The 17,787-nt window shown below is 50.6% G+C and overlaps 1 protein-coding gene across 5 annotated transcripts; it reads left to right on the forward strand.

Moving 5' to 3' along the window:
- Nucleotides 1-1,358: 1,358 nt before the first annotated feature.
- H6PD (hexose-6-phosphate dehydrogenase/glucose 1-dehydrogenase) lies at nt 1,359-13,653 on the forward strand. 5 transcript variants are annotated; one of them, XM_065037997.1, is made up of 7 exons: nt 1,359-1,379; nt 2,066-2,155; nt 3,185-3,345; nt 4,504-5,160; nt 6,364-6,481; nt 8,285-8,554; nt 9,225-13,653. In XM_065037997.1, exons 4-7 carry the CDS (start codon nt 4,534-4,536, stop codon nt 10,580-10,582), a joined length of 2,373 nt encoding a protein of 790 aa, XP_064894069.1. In that variant the 5' UTR covers nt 1,359-1,379; nt 2,066-2,155; nt 3,185-3,345; nt 4,504-4,533; the 3' UTR covers nt 10,583-13,653. The 5 variants fall into 5 exon arrangements, with proteins under 5 accessions (XP_064894069.1, XP_064894067.1, XP_021137559.2 ...); XM_065037995.1 differs by having other exon boundaries at nt 1,363-1,379; nt 2,066-2,208; XM_021281884.2 differs by lacking the exon at nt 1,359-1,379 and adding an exon at nt 1,417-1,684 and having other exon boundaries at nt 2,066-2,208.
- The last annotated feature ends 4,134 nt before the right edge of the window (nt 13,654-17,787 follow it).

A 17,787-nucleotide genomic window follows, 5' to 3' on the forward strand; every position in this document is an offset into this window, starting at 1 on the left:
TGCTGCTACTCCCAACTTCCAGCTCTATCTATAATAATAACAGGTTCAAGGGAGCAGGGCCTCAGCTGCTCATCTCATTAAATGTGCCAGAAATATGCAGCAGGGAGATTTGCGCTTTAATGATTTCTGTGAAAGTAGAAGGCAAACCCCCTCTTCCTTTCGGAACAGAAAACAGACTGTAAAAGGGGATTCCCATTTACCTCTTCTCACACTCTGCTACACCCAGACTCAGATTAGCTTCTGAGAGCTAAGCAAGCTTCGCCATCCGGTCATTCATGGGTTAAATACATAGCTGTGGGATATAGCGCTGATTCCCCTAATCTTCTTGCTAAACGTACTGTTTAGAAATATCACACAGGGTGGTAAGGGGAGATGGCTGGAGCTAGATTATTTGTCCAGCTGGCTCTTTCAGCTGAGTTATTTACCCCCTCACCAAGTTTAATTTGCTAAATTTCATCACTTGAGTTATGCTTGTGATCTGCCCTCCGCTGGCTTTCAGAAATAGAGCCACTGGTAGAGGCATTCAGACTTTACTCAGCCCAAAGCTGCATTAGTAACATGGTCGGAATCATAAAGCGATGTGTAATGCGAGGCAGGGTAGACTGCAGTCTTCCTCATCCCTAATTTGGACCCGCATCTTGCAGACAAACCTGGGTGCTGACATTCCATGTCACTCCGACAACTTTGCAATGCCATAAAGGGTCTTTTTGGGACCAGGAGCGCATGCTGACGGAATAACCTCCAGAACGGATTGCTGAAGAAGGTTACAGCATCAAGAAATTACACTGTTAATGAAATTCAAAGTTATATCACAAATATAATGCAAAGCTTGTCTTGTATATAACACCATTGCTAGATTACTGGCCTGAGCAGTAAGGTGCCCCAATGCCGTTCTCAGCTCTGCAACCAGGGAAAACAGTGACTTTTTCTTTCGGTTACTGAAACTCCTGGCCTCAGTAAAGATTTTGGTCTAATTAAGAACTTTTGGTATACTGAGAACCTTTCCAGCCCAAACACACTAGAAGAAAACACACCATGTGCCCATCCATGCAAACACACCTGACGCAACTCCCAGGTGTTGAAAGGGTGCAAGCCTCAGTGCCCAGGGCACAGTCACAACGACAGTGCCCAGCTAGGCCTGGGCAAGGGTCTCCCACACAACTGAGGGCCTGAGTCCCCAGAGTCCCCTGTGCCCTCAGGCCCTCTCTGCCCTGCAATTTTCTACCCTCCCGACTGCCGCTGCCCGGCGAGAGCGGACGCCAACCGTAGATTCTGTCGGCGGTGGGAGGAGCGTCCCGGCGGGCGGGGCGCTGTGCCGGGCCCGCCCGCAGCCGCCGCTGCCGCCGCCGCCCCACTCGCGGGCCCGGGGTGGGAGGGAGGTGAGTGGGGGGCGGCGGCGGCGGGGACGGGTCGGGACGGGACACGGGGGCGGCTCTTTGCGCGGCTTCCCCCGCTGCGGCTGCGTGTGGCAGCCCGGGAAAGGCGGCCTTCCCCCGGGCGATGCATTGCCGTGCCTTGAACCCCCGTGCAGCGGCCTCCGCGCTGCACGGACGGGGCGGTGGAGCCGAGCCGTGCACGGCGGGACGGAGGGAAGGTCCCCGGTCCTCCCGTCCCCCGCAGGGCAGCGTGGAGCAGTCCGGGCGGGCGTTTTCCGCGATGCACGGAGAAGCGGAGGCGGAGCGGGGTGCGCGGCCGCTGCGGAGCCTCTCCGGTCCCGTCCTTGTTCCCTCGCTTGTCCGCCCGTCGCTTCCCCGACACCCCGGCCGTGTTCTGGGCACGTCCCGTCGCCCATTCACGCGTGTCACTTACCCCTGTCCGTGGGGAGGGACGGTCAGCGAGTCCTTTTTGCATCCCCTTTTTGCATCCCCTTTTTGCATCTCCCCATCCCCGGTGGGGAGATGGGGCGGACGGGTCTGGGGGAGGTGGCCGGGGATGTGGGTCTGTCCTCGCTGCACCAGCGGGTGCACCCGCTGCAGAGGTTCAGCGCTCGGCTGGGAGGTCTGTGGGGCTGACACGGTGCCGACGCACTGTGGCCATTTTTCTCACTGTCCTCCTGCTTTTTCAGGGCTTTGGAGCCTGAGCTGCCGTCGCTGTGCTGGGGCCAGGGCTTGCTCGCTTTTCGGAGTGAGACTGGATGTCAGTGCTGTGCTGGATGGTTAGTGAGAAAGGCCAAACGCTAATTCATACATCTCTCAGCTTGCTTTTAACGTGAGTCTCCACATTAAGCCTCTGACATTTCCACGAGCTGATGGTGAGATCATTCCTGCCCTAATATTTGCATACACAGAAGACCAATATATTTTTCGTGAATCTCAAATAATCTCAGTAACTCTCTCCTTCATGTGTTATGTGTGCGTAGTCGTGTATGAGCCCCAGGCCACGCTGCATTTGGCTGTGTTAATTATTTTTCAGTGAGGATGCAACAGTAACAAAAAAGATCTTTTTCATCTTTTTCCATACAGCAGGGGACCTTACAATACCTGAACTGGGGTCCTGTCATACAGAACTCCAGTGACTGCACAAGACAATGCACAGTCTCACACTTACTGCTGGGTTACACTCTTAGAGTGTTTTATATAGATTGGGCCCAGGATTCTTTTCCTGAAGCCTGACTGAGTAACTTTGTTCTGTCTAGCTGAGGGATTTTTGGAGTATTACTTCTTAACGTGAACAGTGGTGATTATTTGATATGAAAGCAGTAAACAAACATCCCTGGGTTTACTGTCCTGATTCTGGGCAGCGTAGTACAATATTTTGCAATTGGGACTGTTGTGAAACTGGTTTTCAGTTGGTTTAGAAACACATGTGACTGTGTGGCTGAATCTGCCAGGAAACTATGTGGCTAATTCACTCATTTCCTTGGGTACGTGGAAGAGAATGACCCACCCAAACCCTTCCCATGCCGGAGCAGGTACCTGCTCTTCGGCCGCAGTCTCTGTGCAGCATCGCAGGAGCTGCAGCCTGCCAGGGTGCAACAGGCAGTATGTCAAACTTCGCTAAGTTCCTGGAACAAAGGTTGCTCAAGCAAATTTAAATATTACCTTATTGCACCGAGAAACCGCAGCCGAAAGGTTTAACACAGCCAACGTGGATGGGCTGAGCCCTGGGATGTGCTGGGATGTCGCTGGCACAGGCGCGTTATGTTTTTCTCTGCTGTAATTGGGTCTTTCCTTCCATTTACCAGAAAGGGAACAACCTGCCTTATCTTGCTTCCTCACCTGACCATTGATCAGAGAACCTGCCGTACACTCGGTCACTGGAGAAGAGAGATCTGTGCGCTGGAAGGGCTGTGGAGGAGATAAATTTCCAGCTGCCTTTGCCACTGCAGTCTCTGTAAAGCTCCAGGTGAGTCTGCTGGGGAGAGAAACATGAGATTTATAAAGACCAGTTCAAGCTGTAGACAGGGAATGGTATTCAGAAGTTCCTTGTGTTGATTTAGTTATGCTCATCCCTTAGCTGATTTAGATCCTGTGTTGATTTAGTGATGAACAGTGACTTTTCTGGGAGCGAGGACAGCATCTGTGTTCCATCCCTCTGCCATTCAGGGGGACCAAGGACCAGGTGTTTTTGCTCCAGGCTAGGAAAAACAATCCTGAGTTTCTAGGTATAGGAACTAAATGTGTCATTTCACTTGCAAACAACTTTATTTTGGATTAGAGAAACAAGAATTAATAAGAATGAGTAAAGGGGCTTTTTGGTCAGTGAGACCAGCTGTTCCTGGCTGCGGTGGTTTGGGTGGGTGCGGAGGGGATAAGGCCAGGGCTGACATGCTCTCTGCAGCCATGGAAGGTCACAGTGGGCAGAACACAAACCCCACATTGTCTCCTGGCTGCATACACAATCATCATGAGACAGCATTTAGGCTGGCTCATGTCTAGACTCACTTGTAAGGACTAAACTTCTTCCTCCCCTGTGTCATTTTATCAGACCTTTTGTCTCCCAGTAACTCATTAGAACCTGATTCAGCTCTGTTCATGAGAGAGGAGCTGCACATGCATCATTAAAATGCCATGTATTAAAGAAGAGCCTGTGTACTGGAGCTGCCAGTCGCTGTGCTTGTCTCTGAGCTGCTGTGACAATATTGACATGAAGCAGTGCCAAGACAGCATAATACCAGTAGAGCAAAGTCCCGAACAGAAGGTTGTTGAAAACCATACTTAGTTTGCAGGCACATGTTCATTTGTAGTCAGCTCTGAAATCTGTGTTAAAACAGATTCCAGTTTCACAACCTCAAGGCATTGGCACCCCCTCAGTAACTCGGCTGTGGGAACAAAGCTTGTGCCACCAGACGACCTCAGGCACACGCTGTCGTCCACTTCTCCGTCTGCATAAGGAGCTGCAGGCTTTTCAAGGCTTTTTCAAATCGTGGAGGGGTCCTGTTGGGTGGAGCATCCAGCCAGAAGTCCCTGGCTCTTCAGCCATGGGAAAGCGGGTACCTTGCGTTGTGTTTTACAGTGTTATAGTATGGATCAACAGATTTTCTTTTTTAATCCTGTCCTCTAGTGTTCCTGGGTCTACCTCCTCTCTTCCAAGATGCTGAGAAGAGTCCTGTGTGCAGTGTTGTTTGTGGGAACCTTGCCGTCACTGGCCAAGGGATCCCAGGGCCACATCTCAGTGGTCTTGTTGGGAGCCACAGGCGATTTGGCCAAGAAGTACTTGTGGCAGGGCCTATTCCAGCTCTACATGGACCAAGTGAGCAGCGGCCACAGCTTCACGTTCCACGGGGCCGCACTGACAGCTCTGGAGCCGGGGCAGAGGCTGATGTTCGATGTGCTGAAGAAGCTGGCCTGTCCCCCAGACGAAGCTCCCAACAGATGTGCCGTGCTCAAGGACCAATTCCTGAAGCTGAGCCAATACCACCAGCTGAAGACTGCTGAAAACTACACGGCACTGAACAGAGAGATTGAGACGCTGCTTCGCCAGGAGGGGCTGAAGGAGGCTGGAAGGATCTTCTACTTCTCAGTGCCACCGTTTGCCTACACAGAGATCGCCCGCCACATCAACAGCAGCTGCAGACCGCCGCCGGGAGCCTGGCTGCGCGTGGTGCTGGAAAAACCCTTTGGCCATGACCTGGAGTCAGCCCAGCAGCTGGCGGCCGAGCTGACAAGCTTCTTCAGGGAAGAGGAGATGTACCGGGTGGACCACTACCTTGGCAAGCAGGTGAGCGGCTTGCAAAGCACAGCGCCCTGCCAGGTTGAGGGATTTGGCTGCTGGGAGAGCGATGGATGTCAGCTCTGCATTTAGTGAGAGTGTTGTTCCCCTTTCCAATTCAGGCAGAGCCACTGAGTGTGGTCCCAAGCCTCCCTTTGCTTGTAGAGTCCTCTCTGTTATTCTTGTCCTCTCTGTTATTCTTGTCCTCTCTGTTATTCTTGTCCTCTGCTGTGCATCCCCTTGCAGAGCAGAGGAAATCTGCAGACCAGCGCAGGGCTTTCTCCCCGCAGAGTGGTGAGGGTGTCCTCTCCAGAAGGAATCCGGGGGTGAACTGTGTGTGTGCATGAAGGAGAGATGCAGAATTCATCTGGGCTTCTCACCAAGGTCAGGGCTTTGATTTCACCGAATAAGCAACGCTCTTTCCCTCTCACAGTTCTGCCATCTCATTACACACAGGCCTCTCTGCTTAGCCGTGGCTTCTAGAGGCAGTTTTAATTTGATATGATATGGAGCTGACAGGATGTTAATTTTGCGGGATGCTTAGGAGGAGGATTCTTCCTGCCCTGTGCTCCACTCGGGGCATGGGGGACTGGCTGCTGCAGGGACAGCTGGGGATGGGGAGCTGCATTGTCCTGAAGGGAACACGTTCAAGGACATGCCATCCTTGTTTTAGAGGAGTGTGATGCCACATTTTGAAAGGAGCCTGTTCCAGCCATGGCACTGTGGCAAGATCTTACTCAGAAGGTTGCATGTCCAGCTGCAAGGAGAGCATCTCTGCTAAAAGGGGGCATATCTTCTCTTTTTATTATCTTCTTTTTTTCCTTCTAGAAAGAGCAGATGGCTTTCATGGTGTAAGCATCTGCCCTGATATATTTCAGCATTGTGGAAATGTATGTTATTCCCAGGATGGTCTGACTCAGCCCTTTGTCCTTTGACAGACGTAAACCAAGGGCCTCGCAGTTTGTAATTCAGCCTTTTTCACGTGAAACCTCAAGATGCCTCACAAAGACTGTCAGTGTCTGCTCTGTCCAGTCATTGCGGACCCCGTTGTGCATCCCTGCAGGCTCTCTTGCTGCTTTTCTCTTCTCTGACCCCCTCTGTTGTGTGGCATGTCTGCTGGCACTCCAGACCTGACCGCATGTGTGTTGGATGGGGCGGTGAGACAGATAACATGGTGAACTTTTGTTGGGTCTTTGATTTTTCCCTTCACAGGCTGTAGCCCATATCCTGCCTTTTCGAGATCAGAACCGTCAGTTTCTGGATCCAATTTGGAACCAACATCATGTGGAAAGAGTGGAGATTGTCCTGAAAGAGACTGTGGATGCTAGAGGTTGGTGAGGCAAGTGTGCAGAGTTAGTGAGTGAGTGAGTGAGTGAGAAGAACAACTGGCAGGTTCATTAATTATGTGAAATTGGCCCTTATGGTAGTACTGGTGCAGAAACAAAAAAGAGCAGATGGATGAAATGTTGCTCCCTGGAAACAGAGAGGAACTGTCTCACACTTCCTATGCTTGGGACTGACTCACATCAAGTAGTGTTGCTGCTTCCAAGAGAAGATTTCCACTGCAGTCTGCCTGGGAGCAGGGGCAGAACCCCCAGTGATGACCTTTTATCCGTTGCAGAGCTCTGGGGGCATTGCACCTAGCTTTCTATCCCAAATCTTGGTAAAAGGCACTACATTTGGAGCGCATGCAGTCTAAGGACACTTCAGTTCAGTGCTGCCGCAGTCTGGTTGTTGTAACAACAGCCCTTTTGTATTCCTGTCCTGTTAGCTACCAAGCTCACACTGAGTTTACATTTCCACTGGTTTTTGGAAGATGCTCTTGTGTCTTTTCCCTAGATGTTACTCATATCAGCTGGTCGGTGTCAATCCAGGTACCCAGGGCAGTCTGTGCTTGCCTTTTTCTTTCCCTTCCTCTCTGTAGTAAGAAAGAGCATTGCAGAAAGGAAACCCGAGCCCGGAGTTGCTAGCATGGTTCTCCTGCTGAAGGACACGGCTGCAATCCCTCCCTGCAATGCTGCAGCATCTGCTCTGCAGTGCTCAGCATAAAGCGCTCTGGGCTGGACTGCCACCCGCAGCACTTCTGGGGATGTCAGGCGCCCTCAGTTCTGCAACATCAGGATTGCTTCTCCACTCGCTTTACCTTCTGTCTTCCTCCTCCCTCACTCGCTCCCTTCCTTCCTCAGCCACCACAAACTCAATTAATGCAACTTTATCAAACTTGGAGTAATCTTTGGTTTGGCAGCCCAGACCTTCCCTGGGCCTGTTTGTGGGAGAGGGATGCACTGCAGAGAGATTTAGGGAGAAGAGCGTCTATGCGTAGCCCCAGCTGCACCCTGTGCCCTCCCCACTCTGAACAACTTTGTCATTTTTCATTTGACGTCTTTTTTCCCCTGTGCGGCTTCAGCTGGCAGCCTGGCTCCCAGCAAGTCTGCAGCATTGATTACATTAATGAATGTACTTTTGGATTACAGCAGGGGGGATAAATGTATCAATCAATAAAGGAGACCTATGGCCGTGATGTAGTCTGCAGTGGGCAGCCTGGTGCTGCTGCTGCACTACAGAAAGGCATCTTTCTTTACCAGTGCATTGTCCTTCTCTCCCTGCTCCCACCTCCCTGAGAAGGCAGGCAGGGAAAGAGAAGCAGTGCTTTCTGCATGACATTCTGTCTCTCAAGGTTTGAGCTGGATACTGCTGCCAGTCACTGACCGCAGCTTCTGAAAGCACAAGCAGTCCAAGAAAGCAAAGCGGCCTTCTGCTCTGTGCACTTGGGGAGTATCAGGGAAGAGCATTGCTCCTGCTGGTTATAGGCGCTGTAAGCACCCAAAGGGAGAATTATGTCTGGCTCTGTGGAGGACGAGCAGTCTTGCAGGAACTTTCTATCTTTATTTTAGTAGCAGAACCATTTTGGAAGCCTCTCTGGAGGGAGAGGACAGGCTTAGAGCCACAGTATTGTAGAATGGTTTGGGTTGAAAGGACCTTCAAGTTAATTGCTGGGCTAGAAGAGGAGCTTGGTGCAAACCAGTTAGGGCTTGTGGTCTTTGTTCTCCCTGGTGCACATGTTATACACACAGAGGGCAAAGCTGCCAGAAAACCACATCAGTTTACCAGCATCTTCCCTCTTTGTCCTCAGGCCGCACCAGCTTCTACGAGCAGTACGGAGTCATCCGGGACGTGCTGCAGAACCATCTCACGGAGGCTCTGATGTTCCTGACCATGGAGCTCCCAGCCAACGTGAGCAGGGCCGAGGAGGTTTTGCAGTGCAAGCTGCAGGCCTTCCAGTCCTTGCGGCGCCTGGAGAAAAGCAGCGCCGTGTTGGGTCAGTACCAGGCGTACGCCAGCCAAGTGCAGGACGAACTGCAGAAGGCACAAGACTACATCAGCACAACACCAACCTTTGCAGGTGAGACTTTGGTCTGGGCCCTGGAGAGGGGAATAGTCTAGAGCCAAGTGGAGCAGGAGATGCGAGTCCTTGGATGCTGATACCAGCTCCGTGAGTCTGGACCTTGCTGCTGACACAGGGATGTCTCCAGGCATCCACCAGCATGGTAACCAGGAGCTGTAACAAGATAATACTGTTGTCATGTTAGTTAAATAATGATCCAGTGAACGGGAAGCATTGCGTAAGAGCTAAGTCCCATTATTCTTGATAAGATCTCTGCGTTATTTTTAGAAGTGGCTTGCAGACTCGTTTGCCTTTTCATAAAGTCAAGTTGCTCTCTGCATCTGAGGGGTAAAGCATTTGCAGTTCTCTGTGATTAGACCATAAGGCCATCTCTGGCTGGGCTGCATCTTCTGAACATTAAAGGTTTTGTCTGAAAGGTATTAATGCTCAGAAACTGGTTTCCTGCAAGATGAAAGGAGGCGAACCAGGTCGGTTACCTGGGAGGAAGCACAGTAGGGTAGCTGGAGAGCAGTGATGTTGTGAAAGGGCTGAATGTGGAGCAGGAGACATGGTGGATGCCAAGATTTCTGGGAGCTAGGGAAGGAGAACGGTGGGTAGGTGATAGAGACCCCTCAGATCTGCTTGCTGTTCTGGTTTAATTTGGTAGCTGAGATCACTGTCCTTTCAGGTGTGCTGGTTCACAGTGACAACCTGCGGTGGGAAGGGGTCCCTTTCCTCCTCACTTCTGGGAAAGCTCTGGATGAACGGGTAGGTTATGTCCGTGTTCTCTTCAAGAACCGGGCCTACTGCACCCAGAGCGAGACTCTGAGGGACGCAGGACACAGCCAGTGTAAAGCCAAGCAGATCATCTTCTACATCGGGCACGGCGCGCTCAACACCCCCGCGGTGCTTGTGAGCAGGAACCTTTTCAGGCCCGTCATGCCAGAAGGCAGCTGGAGAGAAGCGGTGGGTCAGTCAGACTTGCACATTTTTGGACAACCGTTGTCTGATTACTACGTGTACAGGCCTGTGAAAGAGAGAGACGCGTATTCTGTCCTCATCTCCAACATCTACCATGGCAGGAAGGACTTCTTCATTACCACCGAGAACCTGCTGGCCTCCTGGGCGTTCTGGACACCACTCCTGGACAGCATTTCCTACCAGCCCCTGCGCCTCTACCCGGGGGGCGTGGAGAACCAGCACCTCTTAGACTTTGAAATGGTGAGCGGGGAGGTGGCATTCACAGTGGCAGAGCCAGTGGAACTGCTGAACCCCAACAGGCTGATGCCAAGTGATTATAGGACGATTCAGTCCAAATTTCGGCAAAGTCCCCTGGTGTCAGCGTGGTCTGAAGACCTGATTTCCCAGCTGGCTTCTGACATCGAGAAGACAGCAAGGAGGACCGTGGCGCACTCTGGCCAGTTCCACCTGGCCCTCTCAGGTGGCTCAAGCCCCGTGGTCCTATTCCAGCGGCTGGCGAGACACCATTACACCTTCCCATGGAAGCACACCCACATCTGGCTGGTAGATGAACGCTGTGTCCCTCTCACCGACACCGAATCCAACTTCTTCAGCTTGCACAACCACCTCCTCCAGAACGTCAGGGTGCCCTACTTCAACGTCCACCCCATGCCTGTGCACCTGAACCAGCGGCTCTGCGTGGAGGAGGACAGAGGCACGGAGCTGTACGCCAAGGAGATCGTAGCCCTGGTGGCCAACGCCAGCTTCGACCTGGTGCTGCTGGGGGTGGGCAGCGATGGCCACACTGCCTCGCTCTTCCCCCGCTCCGACAACGGCTTGGAAGGGGCTCAGGCTGTGGTGCTGACTGAAAGCCCTGTCAAACCTCACCAACGGATGAGCCTCAGCCTACCGCTCATCAACAAGGCCAGGCAGGTGTTTGTCCTGGTTTTGGGGAAGGGTAAGCACGACATCACCACGCTGCTCAGCAGAGTGGGCCACGAGCCAAGGAAATGGCCCGTCTCGGGTGTCAGCCCCAGCTCCGGCCAGCTGGTGTGGTACGTGGACTATGAAGCTCTGCTTGGGTGATGCCACAGTGTCCATCCTCCCCTTACAGCCTGGATTTTCCTACACGACGTCCATGTTTCTCTGTTGCCAGCAGCAGCTTCATCTCTAACAGACTCCTCTGACCTCCTGGGAGATCCGTGGCCTGCAGTGCCTCTGACATTTGAGCCTGGAAAGGAGCTCAGCTCAGTGTGCAGAGCTGTGGAGGAACCAAGAGCCAAGTGCAGCATTTCTGGCTCTGCTGGGGGTTCTGACTGTGACTTTGGGCAAATTACCTCACCTTGAAGTGCCTCAGTTTTCCCCTGTCAGGCCTTTGTGGTTATTAGCATTTAACTACCTCGCAGGCACTACGGGAAACTTGTGGAATACCTGCCAATTTTTGTTTTCTTTTTGTAAATTCTCAGGCTAGAAGACAATAATAACGTGTTCATCACTGACCTGCCCAGTCTGGCAGAGGCAGAGTTGTTGTCTCAGTAAAATGATGGTTCTGTGCACATCTGTAGCCTTGTCTGTACAGCCCAGACACCGCCTGTGGCCGCGCTCTCCTGGGAGCAGGGACACCCCTCTGCCCTTGTGGCGTGTGGCCCCTAAATGCTGCCACCGATTTGGGGGCTCAGTGCAGTCCCGAGTCTTTGCAAATTGCCCAGCAGCAGAGGCTGAGTTTACAGGCAGTAATTTGCTGCTTTCATTAAGTGCATAGCTGGTACCGTGGGGGATGGAGAAGGCAGACACTTTGCTTTTTAGGCTGTTAGAATAATGGGGACAGGGTGAGGGATGTGGCAGTGCACAGAGCTGTTTTTTGCCTGCAGTGCAATAATTATTGAGTGAAAAGTGAAAAGCTTGGTGTTAGACGAGTTGTTTGGGTTTAGCCAGCAAAGAAATGCTTCTTTTAACTGTCTTTGTCTCATTCTCCGAAATGAACTTTTCTCTGTCCTCAGAATTGAAGCTTGCAGTGCCATTCAGTGGCTTATAAAATTTCTGTGGGAGGCACCTTTATAAGCTATTGACATATCCGTCATTACAGCACACACTGAGGTGGTTACGGTGTTTGCGGATGGTGGTGGTGGGGTTTGATCTCAAGGATGCTGACATAAGGGGAGGGAATTTTCTCTGTACATATCTCTTGGGCACACGGAACTAGGAAATTGCACCTCTGACAGGACAGTTTAAGGGGTTATAGAAACGTATAGTTCTGTTGCTCACAGGAAGGGTTGGAGACATCACATCCTACCTAGATACCCCACTCTCCCCTTCCTAATTTTCACCTTCCTAGAATGCACAAGGGGTGTCTCTCTGCTTTCATGATATCCCCAAATCCTCCATGATCTTAAATCCTCCCCTGCGCAAGGATCTGTAGAATCTAGTGATGGAGACGCAAATCCGGGTACAAATAGGTGCTACATTCTGAGAGCACATGAATCAAGGCGGGCAGGTCTATACAGCCTGTGCTCCCACGTGTCCAAGTTGTTGCCTTTCAGTATAATGCTTCTCTTAATGCAGAAATCAGACTTGTCTTCTGCTAATCAGTCAGGTAAAGGTGCGCTGAGCAAGCTCTGGAGAGCCTGTTCCCTACCAGCAGCCCCTGGGCAGACAGGGCAGGGAGAACATCACCTGGCAGAAGCTGCGCGCAGCACGGAAAGGCCAAATTCCCAGGGACGGGCTGTGATTTCTGGCAGACACCTTGCAGATGGTCCAGAAAAGCCGCCTTTTATATAGTCTGTGTGACTAAAGCGAGTTGTGCTGATGCACATCGCTTTGCTTTTGCGTGGGAGAGGAGGCGTTGCGGTGGTGCGGCGTTCGCAAAGGCTCAGGCGCTGAAGAGCCACAAGTGCCTTCACTGGTCTGGTTTGACAAGCGGGATGGCTGGTTTTCCATCTTCTGTGGGTGTTTGTGAATAAGTCGCTCCTCCCTGTTCCGTGGTTTAGCTCCAGCACAAACACCAGAGGGTGCAGATCAATAAGAGGGGAGCGGAGGAAAGCAGGAGGCAGGTGGGCGCTGCGGGTCCCTTGGTGCGGGACTTGTCTTTGCAGTGGATTTGCTGACAGTGGAGTCTGGAATAAGAGCGTACGCCGAGCAGTTACCATCTTTGTAGATGGGTGCGCGCAAGCACTGGCTCCAAAATACACCACAGTGGCTGAAACAGCCATGCAGAGGAAGATGCTTTAGGTCTGGTATGTTTAAACATATATATATATATATATTTTAAAAACAAAAATAGCCATGTTAACTTAATTCCAGTTCTTTTGTATTTGGTGTGAGGGAACAAACGTTAATGAAAATTTACCTATGTGCGAATAAATATATAATTATGAATGACAGAATTTATTATGACTACTTTACTGTGGCATTGGTGTTTTCTTATTTCTGCACAGTTTCTTGCTAATATTTGGCTGGCACATTTTGCAATAAACATTGATTTGAGAGACGTTTATTTGCACTTTTAACTAAGCAGGTGTGTTTTCCCCAGAGAGCAGCTCTTCTTTCCAGCTGAAAATAAGGTCCATTTGCAAAGTCTCTAATGAGTCACCCCCAAATTCATCCTAGATGTTATTAAAATACAGTAAATTTTACACCCGTTTTCCTCTTTGGGTTGTTTGGGGGTTTTTTAGAAGTTTATTTGTCAAATGAAAACCAAATATTTTAAAATATATAAAATTTGTGACTGCAGAGGGGAAGAAGGGTTAAACAAGCAGCAAATCTGATGAGGAAGAATGGTAGAAATCCACTGGGCTATAGGCCAAGGCAGCAGTGCTATTTTTATTTTGTGAAAGCTATTAATAGGTGTGCACCTCCTTAGAGCTGGTATTAACCTTTCTTTGCAAAAACAACTCCATGGAGTAACATCTTATAGTCTGTTTCTCCCATAAGTGATTAGTGATACCAATGTTTGGTTTTTAAGTGCATTCCTAGCATTCAATGGTATGATGATTTATATGTTTTACAGAAAACTAACACTGGAAGTAAATAATTTTTCACTTCAACTTTTGTACATTGACTTATAAAGTCTTATTTTCCCATGAGTAAAGTTTTGTGATTCCTTTCATGTTGTGTAATGGAGAATTATATTTATGAAAAATAAATAGTTTTTAACAAAAGTGTCTCTTAATTCCTTTCAAGGATTGGTAGTCATTCTGGGTTTTTCCCGGTGACTGAGGTTTTCACATTCTAGTTGTACAAAGAGGACAATGTTGAATTGTCTGTGTGAAACTCGTAGTCTAGTTTAGAGAGAGTTCTGTTCTAGTTTATAGACCATTGCACATCACTAAGGAGATACTGCAGGCAGTTACACCCTTAGCAAATCCTCCCCAAACACAGGGAACGGTGCTAAAAGCAGCAAAACTTTGAGTGTCTCAGTGCTTTTCATAACAAATGTTATTATCTTTTGCTCGACTCCTCCTGTGGCCACAGCCACAATTCTTAGCGGGATTTGTGCCTCTGCATCCATTGCCTGCCTTGGTAGGGATTTGCTTTATTTATTGCCTTCCTTTCCCCAAACAGATGACAGCAAATGTGGCCGTTGCCTAAAAAGGGCCAAGAAATGAGATGGGGAGAGGGCAAACCACGGCAGCCCCAGGTTCCCCTGCCAGGTCTGTGCCCTGCGGCTGCTCCCTCGGCGGGACGCGCTGGCTCTGCTCTGATGGATTGCGCTACGGGGAGGAATTTCCCGCAGAAAATATGTCCTGGTGGCGTCCTGACCAGACATCGCCTCATTTTTTCCTTAAACAGGGCTCCCTTTTTGTAGGCATCTCCTTATCCGCAAAACAATCTGGGTCTTGTGTGAATGATGTTTGGCTCTGGGCAGCGTTGCTGAAACGAGACCTGCGCACAGACACAAACTGTTAAGCAGGTTCTTTTCTGTAGATCCCAGCCTATTTTTAACTGGATTTAGGCATTTTTTTATGCTTTGCCTTTTTCAAGTGGGCATATTTTACAGGCTGGCACAGTGCTCTGTGTGTTTGGAGATCTGGGGAGGCTGCAAAGCGGAGAGGAAGAGAGGGAGATGATGAAATGCAGGGAAGGGAGTGCAATGGGAGCTCAAATATATGTCTGTGACTGAGCTGTGGGGACCTGGAGCTGCCCATGGAGATGGGAAACTTGGGGTCAGACGCTTGGGAAAAGGGCAGCATGCATTCAGGGAGAGAGAGGGTACAGGAGGAAAAGACCTCTCTGTCTGAGGTGCGTAAATCCCTTTTGGGAATGTGCTTGTGGGGTAGATCTGATCAACATTAAGCAGCTTAACTTGGGAAAAGTGAAAAGTGCTCAGCAAAAGGGAGTGAAAAAACATAGGTGACTAGGATTCCTCTGATTGCATGGGTCCTGCAGCATCCCACGGCTTTCCAGGGAGCCGGTTTGGTAGCCATACGGCATCAGGCTGTGTGGCCCATGGTAGGATTGCTGAGGGTGGGAGGAGTTGGGATCCCTTGTGTTCCAGACCCACCGGAATCACTGGTCCATGGTTTGCAGGAGAGAGCCGAAGGGGCAGGACTCTGCCCTGACTCGTGGTGGGTGAATCACATCAGCTCCCTGAATTCCCTTCTCCTCTTGCGATGCAGCAATAGTGAATTAGCGTGGGGTCATTGCATGTGAGAGGAAGGCTGCTGGAGGGCTGGAGAGCTTTATCTTACAGCATCCCTGTTGTGTGCAGCGAGTCATGTTCACCAAACAATATCAGCCAAAGTACTTGCTTGGGAACAGCAGCAGCACAAAGCCAGGGCCTGTTCTGATTGCTGTTATCTGCTGCAAGCAGCTGCTGCCTGGCATCTCCTTTCCCAGCAGCGATGTTTTGACATGACCAAACTGTCTGACAAACACGCCACCCACATGCTGCAGTGTTTTGACTTGCAGCGGGACTTTGCTGTAGGTGTTTTCCCTGAGCTTCTCTCTGGAGCACTTCGGTGTCACGGAAGGTGCTCCGGAGGCGAGGATGCCAGCAGCAGAGGGTGCTGCTCCCCCGTGCTGCCGGAGCTGGCGGGACTGACTTTTCCCAGCCCTGTCCTGCAAAAGGAGCTTTTCCTACAGGCACAGACCGACACAGCCGGGCCTGTGACACCAACGCGTTTGCTGAGCTGCACAGTGACCCTGTGGCTCAGCCTGCTCTCCTAGCAGCTGTTCCTCTGTTATCCGTGTCACTACCATGTTCCATTCATGGGGTCCCATCAAAAAGGCAGGAAACTGATTTTTCTGCTTCCCCACTCCCAGTGGCTTCTCATGCACAGACTACGAACAGACTAACTAAAAGGAAGATGACTTCTTTTTTCCTGCAAAGCGCCCCTGGGGGATGCCTCCTTTTCCTCCTCCATCCCACTCTTTTTTACTCCCTTTTCCACCACATCGAGCCACATTCCAGCTGAGGAGGGCTTGTTGATCACCCTCTAAGCAGGCTTGGCAGGATGAGGCTGCTGTTTTAACAGCCTCTTTCTCTGCTCTGCGGCACACTGGGTTACTTTGGCTTTGTTGCTGTACATTACAGACGCTCATTGTTCACTATCTGTTGCATTGTCTCCCTTAATTCCCACAGGCAGAGCCTGCGTGCAGCACGTACATGTTTCCGGGCAGTGTGTGCGCTCTCTCTCCTCCTCTCCCCAGGGCATAGAAAGCTGCATGTTTTCTGCCTGCAAATGCAAAGCAATAGGAATCCCCTTTTTTTGCTGCAGTCTACCAGCCTATTGCTGCAAGGTTAGGATCACATAAAGCACATCTGCAAAGCTTGTGCCAGCCTAGGAGTCTTAAGAAGGATTTAGATGCTTAACTTCGGACATACAAAAGGGAGTAATTTTTCAGAAGGTGGGTGTTCAGCCACTTCCAGACCCCACAGCTAATCCACAGCACTGAATGCTGACCACAAGAAAGGAGGCATGCCAAGACGGTCCCCCTCACACCTCCCTTTTAATAATCTTAGCATAGATTCACAAGGATGAGAGCTGGAAGTCTCTTCTAATCCAGGCTCCATCCCCAGTTAGTTTTCCAAACAGACTTAGAGAGATTCCATTGCAGGCTATAAACACTGGCATTTGTCAGCCACCCTCCTCTGCCACTGTTTGCACTGTTGTTTGAGATGTAGACAGTATTCAAAGCAAGTCATTGAAGATTAGCAATTCCTGCTTCTTAAGGAAGCAAGAAAGTAAAATATTAAGGAAATAAAAGGAGACAAGATTCCGTAGGAACTCTGATCTCATCTGGCGAGGAGCCACCACAAAGCTGAAAAGTTCTGCTTCAGCACTTGTCACGTCTGGTTTCCTCCGACTTCCCTGCTGCTCCCGCACCTCCTGCTCCCCATTTCTGCCTCTCGCTGTAAAGAACAGGGAACGCTGTTAGAGCAGGAAACCCCTGCGCACCTGGAGCTGGAGCACAAAATGGCAAGTAGTCCTCAGATGGAGAAGCTCACATCTGGCAATGGCAACGTGCTGCAAGGTGCTCAGGGAGAGAGAACAGGTCACGGTGCTGGCCTGCATTGGGAGGGAGGTAACGCGGCTGTGGTGGAGTCAGCAGAGCAGCTGGATTCACAGGCAGACTGTGCGGTTCTCAGACATCGGTCACAACTCGCCTGGGCTCGGTGGTGACATGTCTCTGCTGCTGCAGAAGGTGCTGGTGCTGGGCTGCCCCTGCGGAGCTGCGGCTGGGCAGGCCAAGGAGAACCCGCTTTGGAGTCTCCACAAGCGAGATCTTGGGCTCCTTTCATCCCATGTGCAGCTGCAGGGTTGTTTTCCTTTGAAGCCTGGTGTGACTAAGTTGTACGTTAATGCATGCTCCATGAGATGTGACAAAGAGCCGGTTCAGCTCTCAGCAGAGCACACCCCCTTCTGCCAGCCTCCCCAGAGATCCAGCACACATGTACAACCACGAATCGCCTTCCTAACTATTCATCTCTGCACAGGGCCAGGAGAAGGATGGCTGAGTATCCTGCCTAATTAAAAGGTAGGTAAGGAGAACACACATGCACATTTATGGTTGAACCTTATTTGAATTAAGGCCCTGACATGAAGGCAAAACCTTTTGGAAGTGGGGATGTAAAAATGAGGGCACACAAATTAATTATGCTTTTTTTTTTTCTCATGTGCCTCAAGACCATTAGCAATAAAGACAAGTCGAGGCCCAATGTTAATGTCCAGCCCCCAAAACACAATAACTTCAGCAGCATGCAGTGGCATTGGTTCTGTCTGACTCAGATGGCAGGCTGCCGCCTCCTGAATCATTCACACCGCTTCCTGCAGCTCTTAGGTGGTCCTTGG

Source organism: Columba livia, chromosome 21 (genome assembly GCF_036013475.1).
Source record: "Columba livia isolate bColLiv1 breed racing homer chromosome 21, bColLiv1.pat.W.v2, whole genome shotgun sequence".
Classification (NCBI taxonomy): domain Eukaryota; kingdom Metazoa; phylum Chordata; class Aves; order Columbiformes; family Columbidae; genus Columba; species Columba livia.

Excerpts from the sequence above, each read along its gene's own strand:
- H6PD (XM_065037997.1), top strand. The coding sequence starts at position 4,534 with ATGCTGAGAAGAGTCCTGTGTGCAGTGTTGTTTGTGGGAACCTTGCCG. Across the intron at positions 5,161-6,363 it reads ACCACTACCTTGGCAAGCAG|GCTGTAGCCCATATCCTGCC; the intron begins GTGAGCGGCTTG and ends TTCCCTTCACAG. Across the intron at positions 6,482-8,284 it reads AGAGACTGTGGATGCTAGAG|GCCGCACCAGCTTCTACGAG; the intron begins GTTGGTGAGGCA and ends CTTTGTCCTCAG.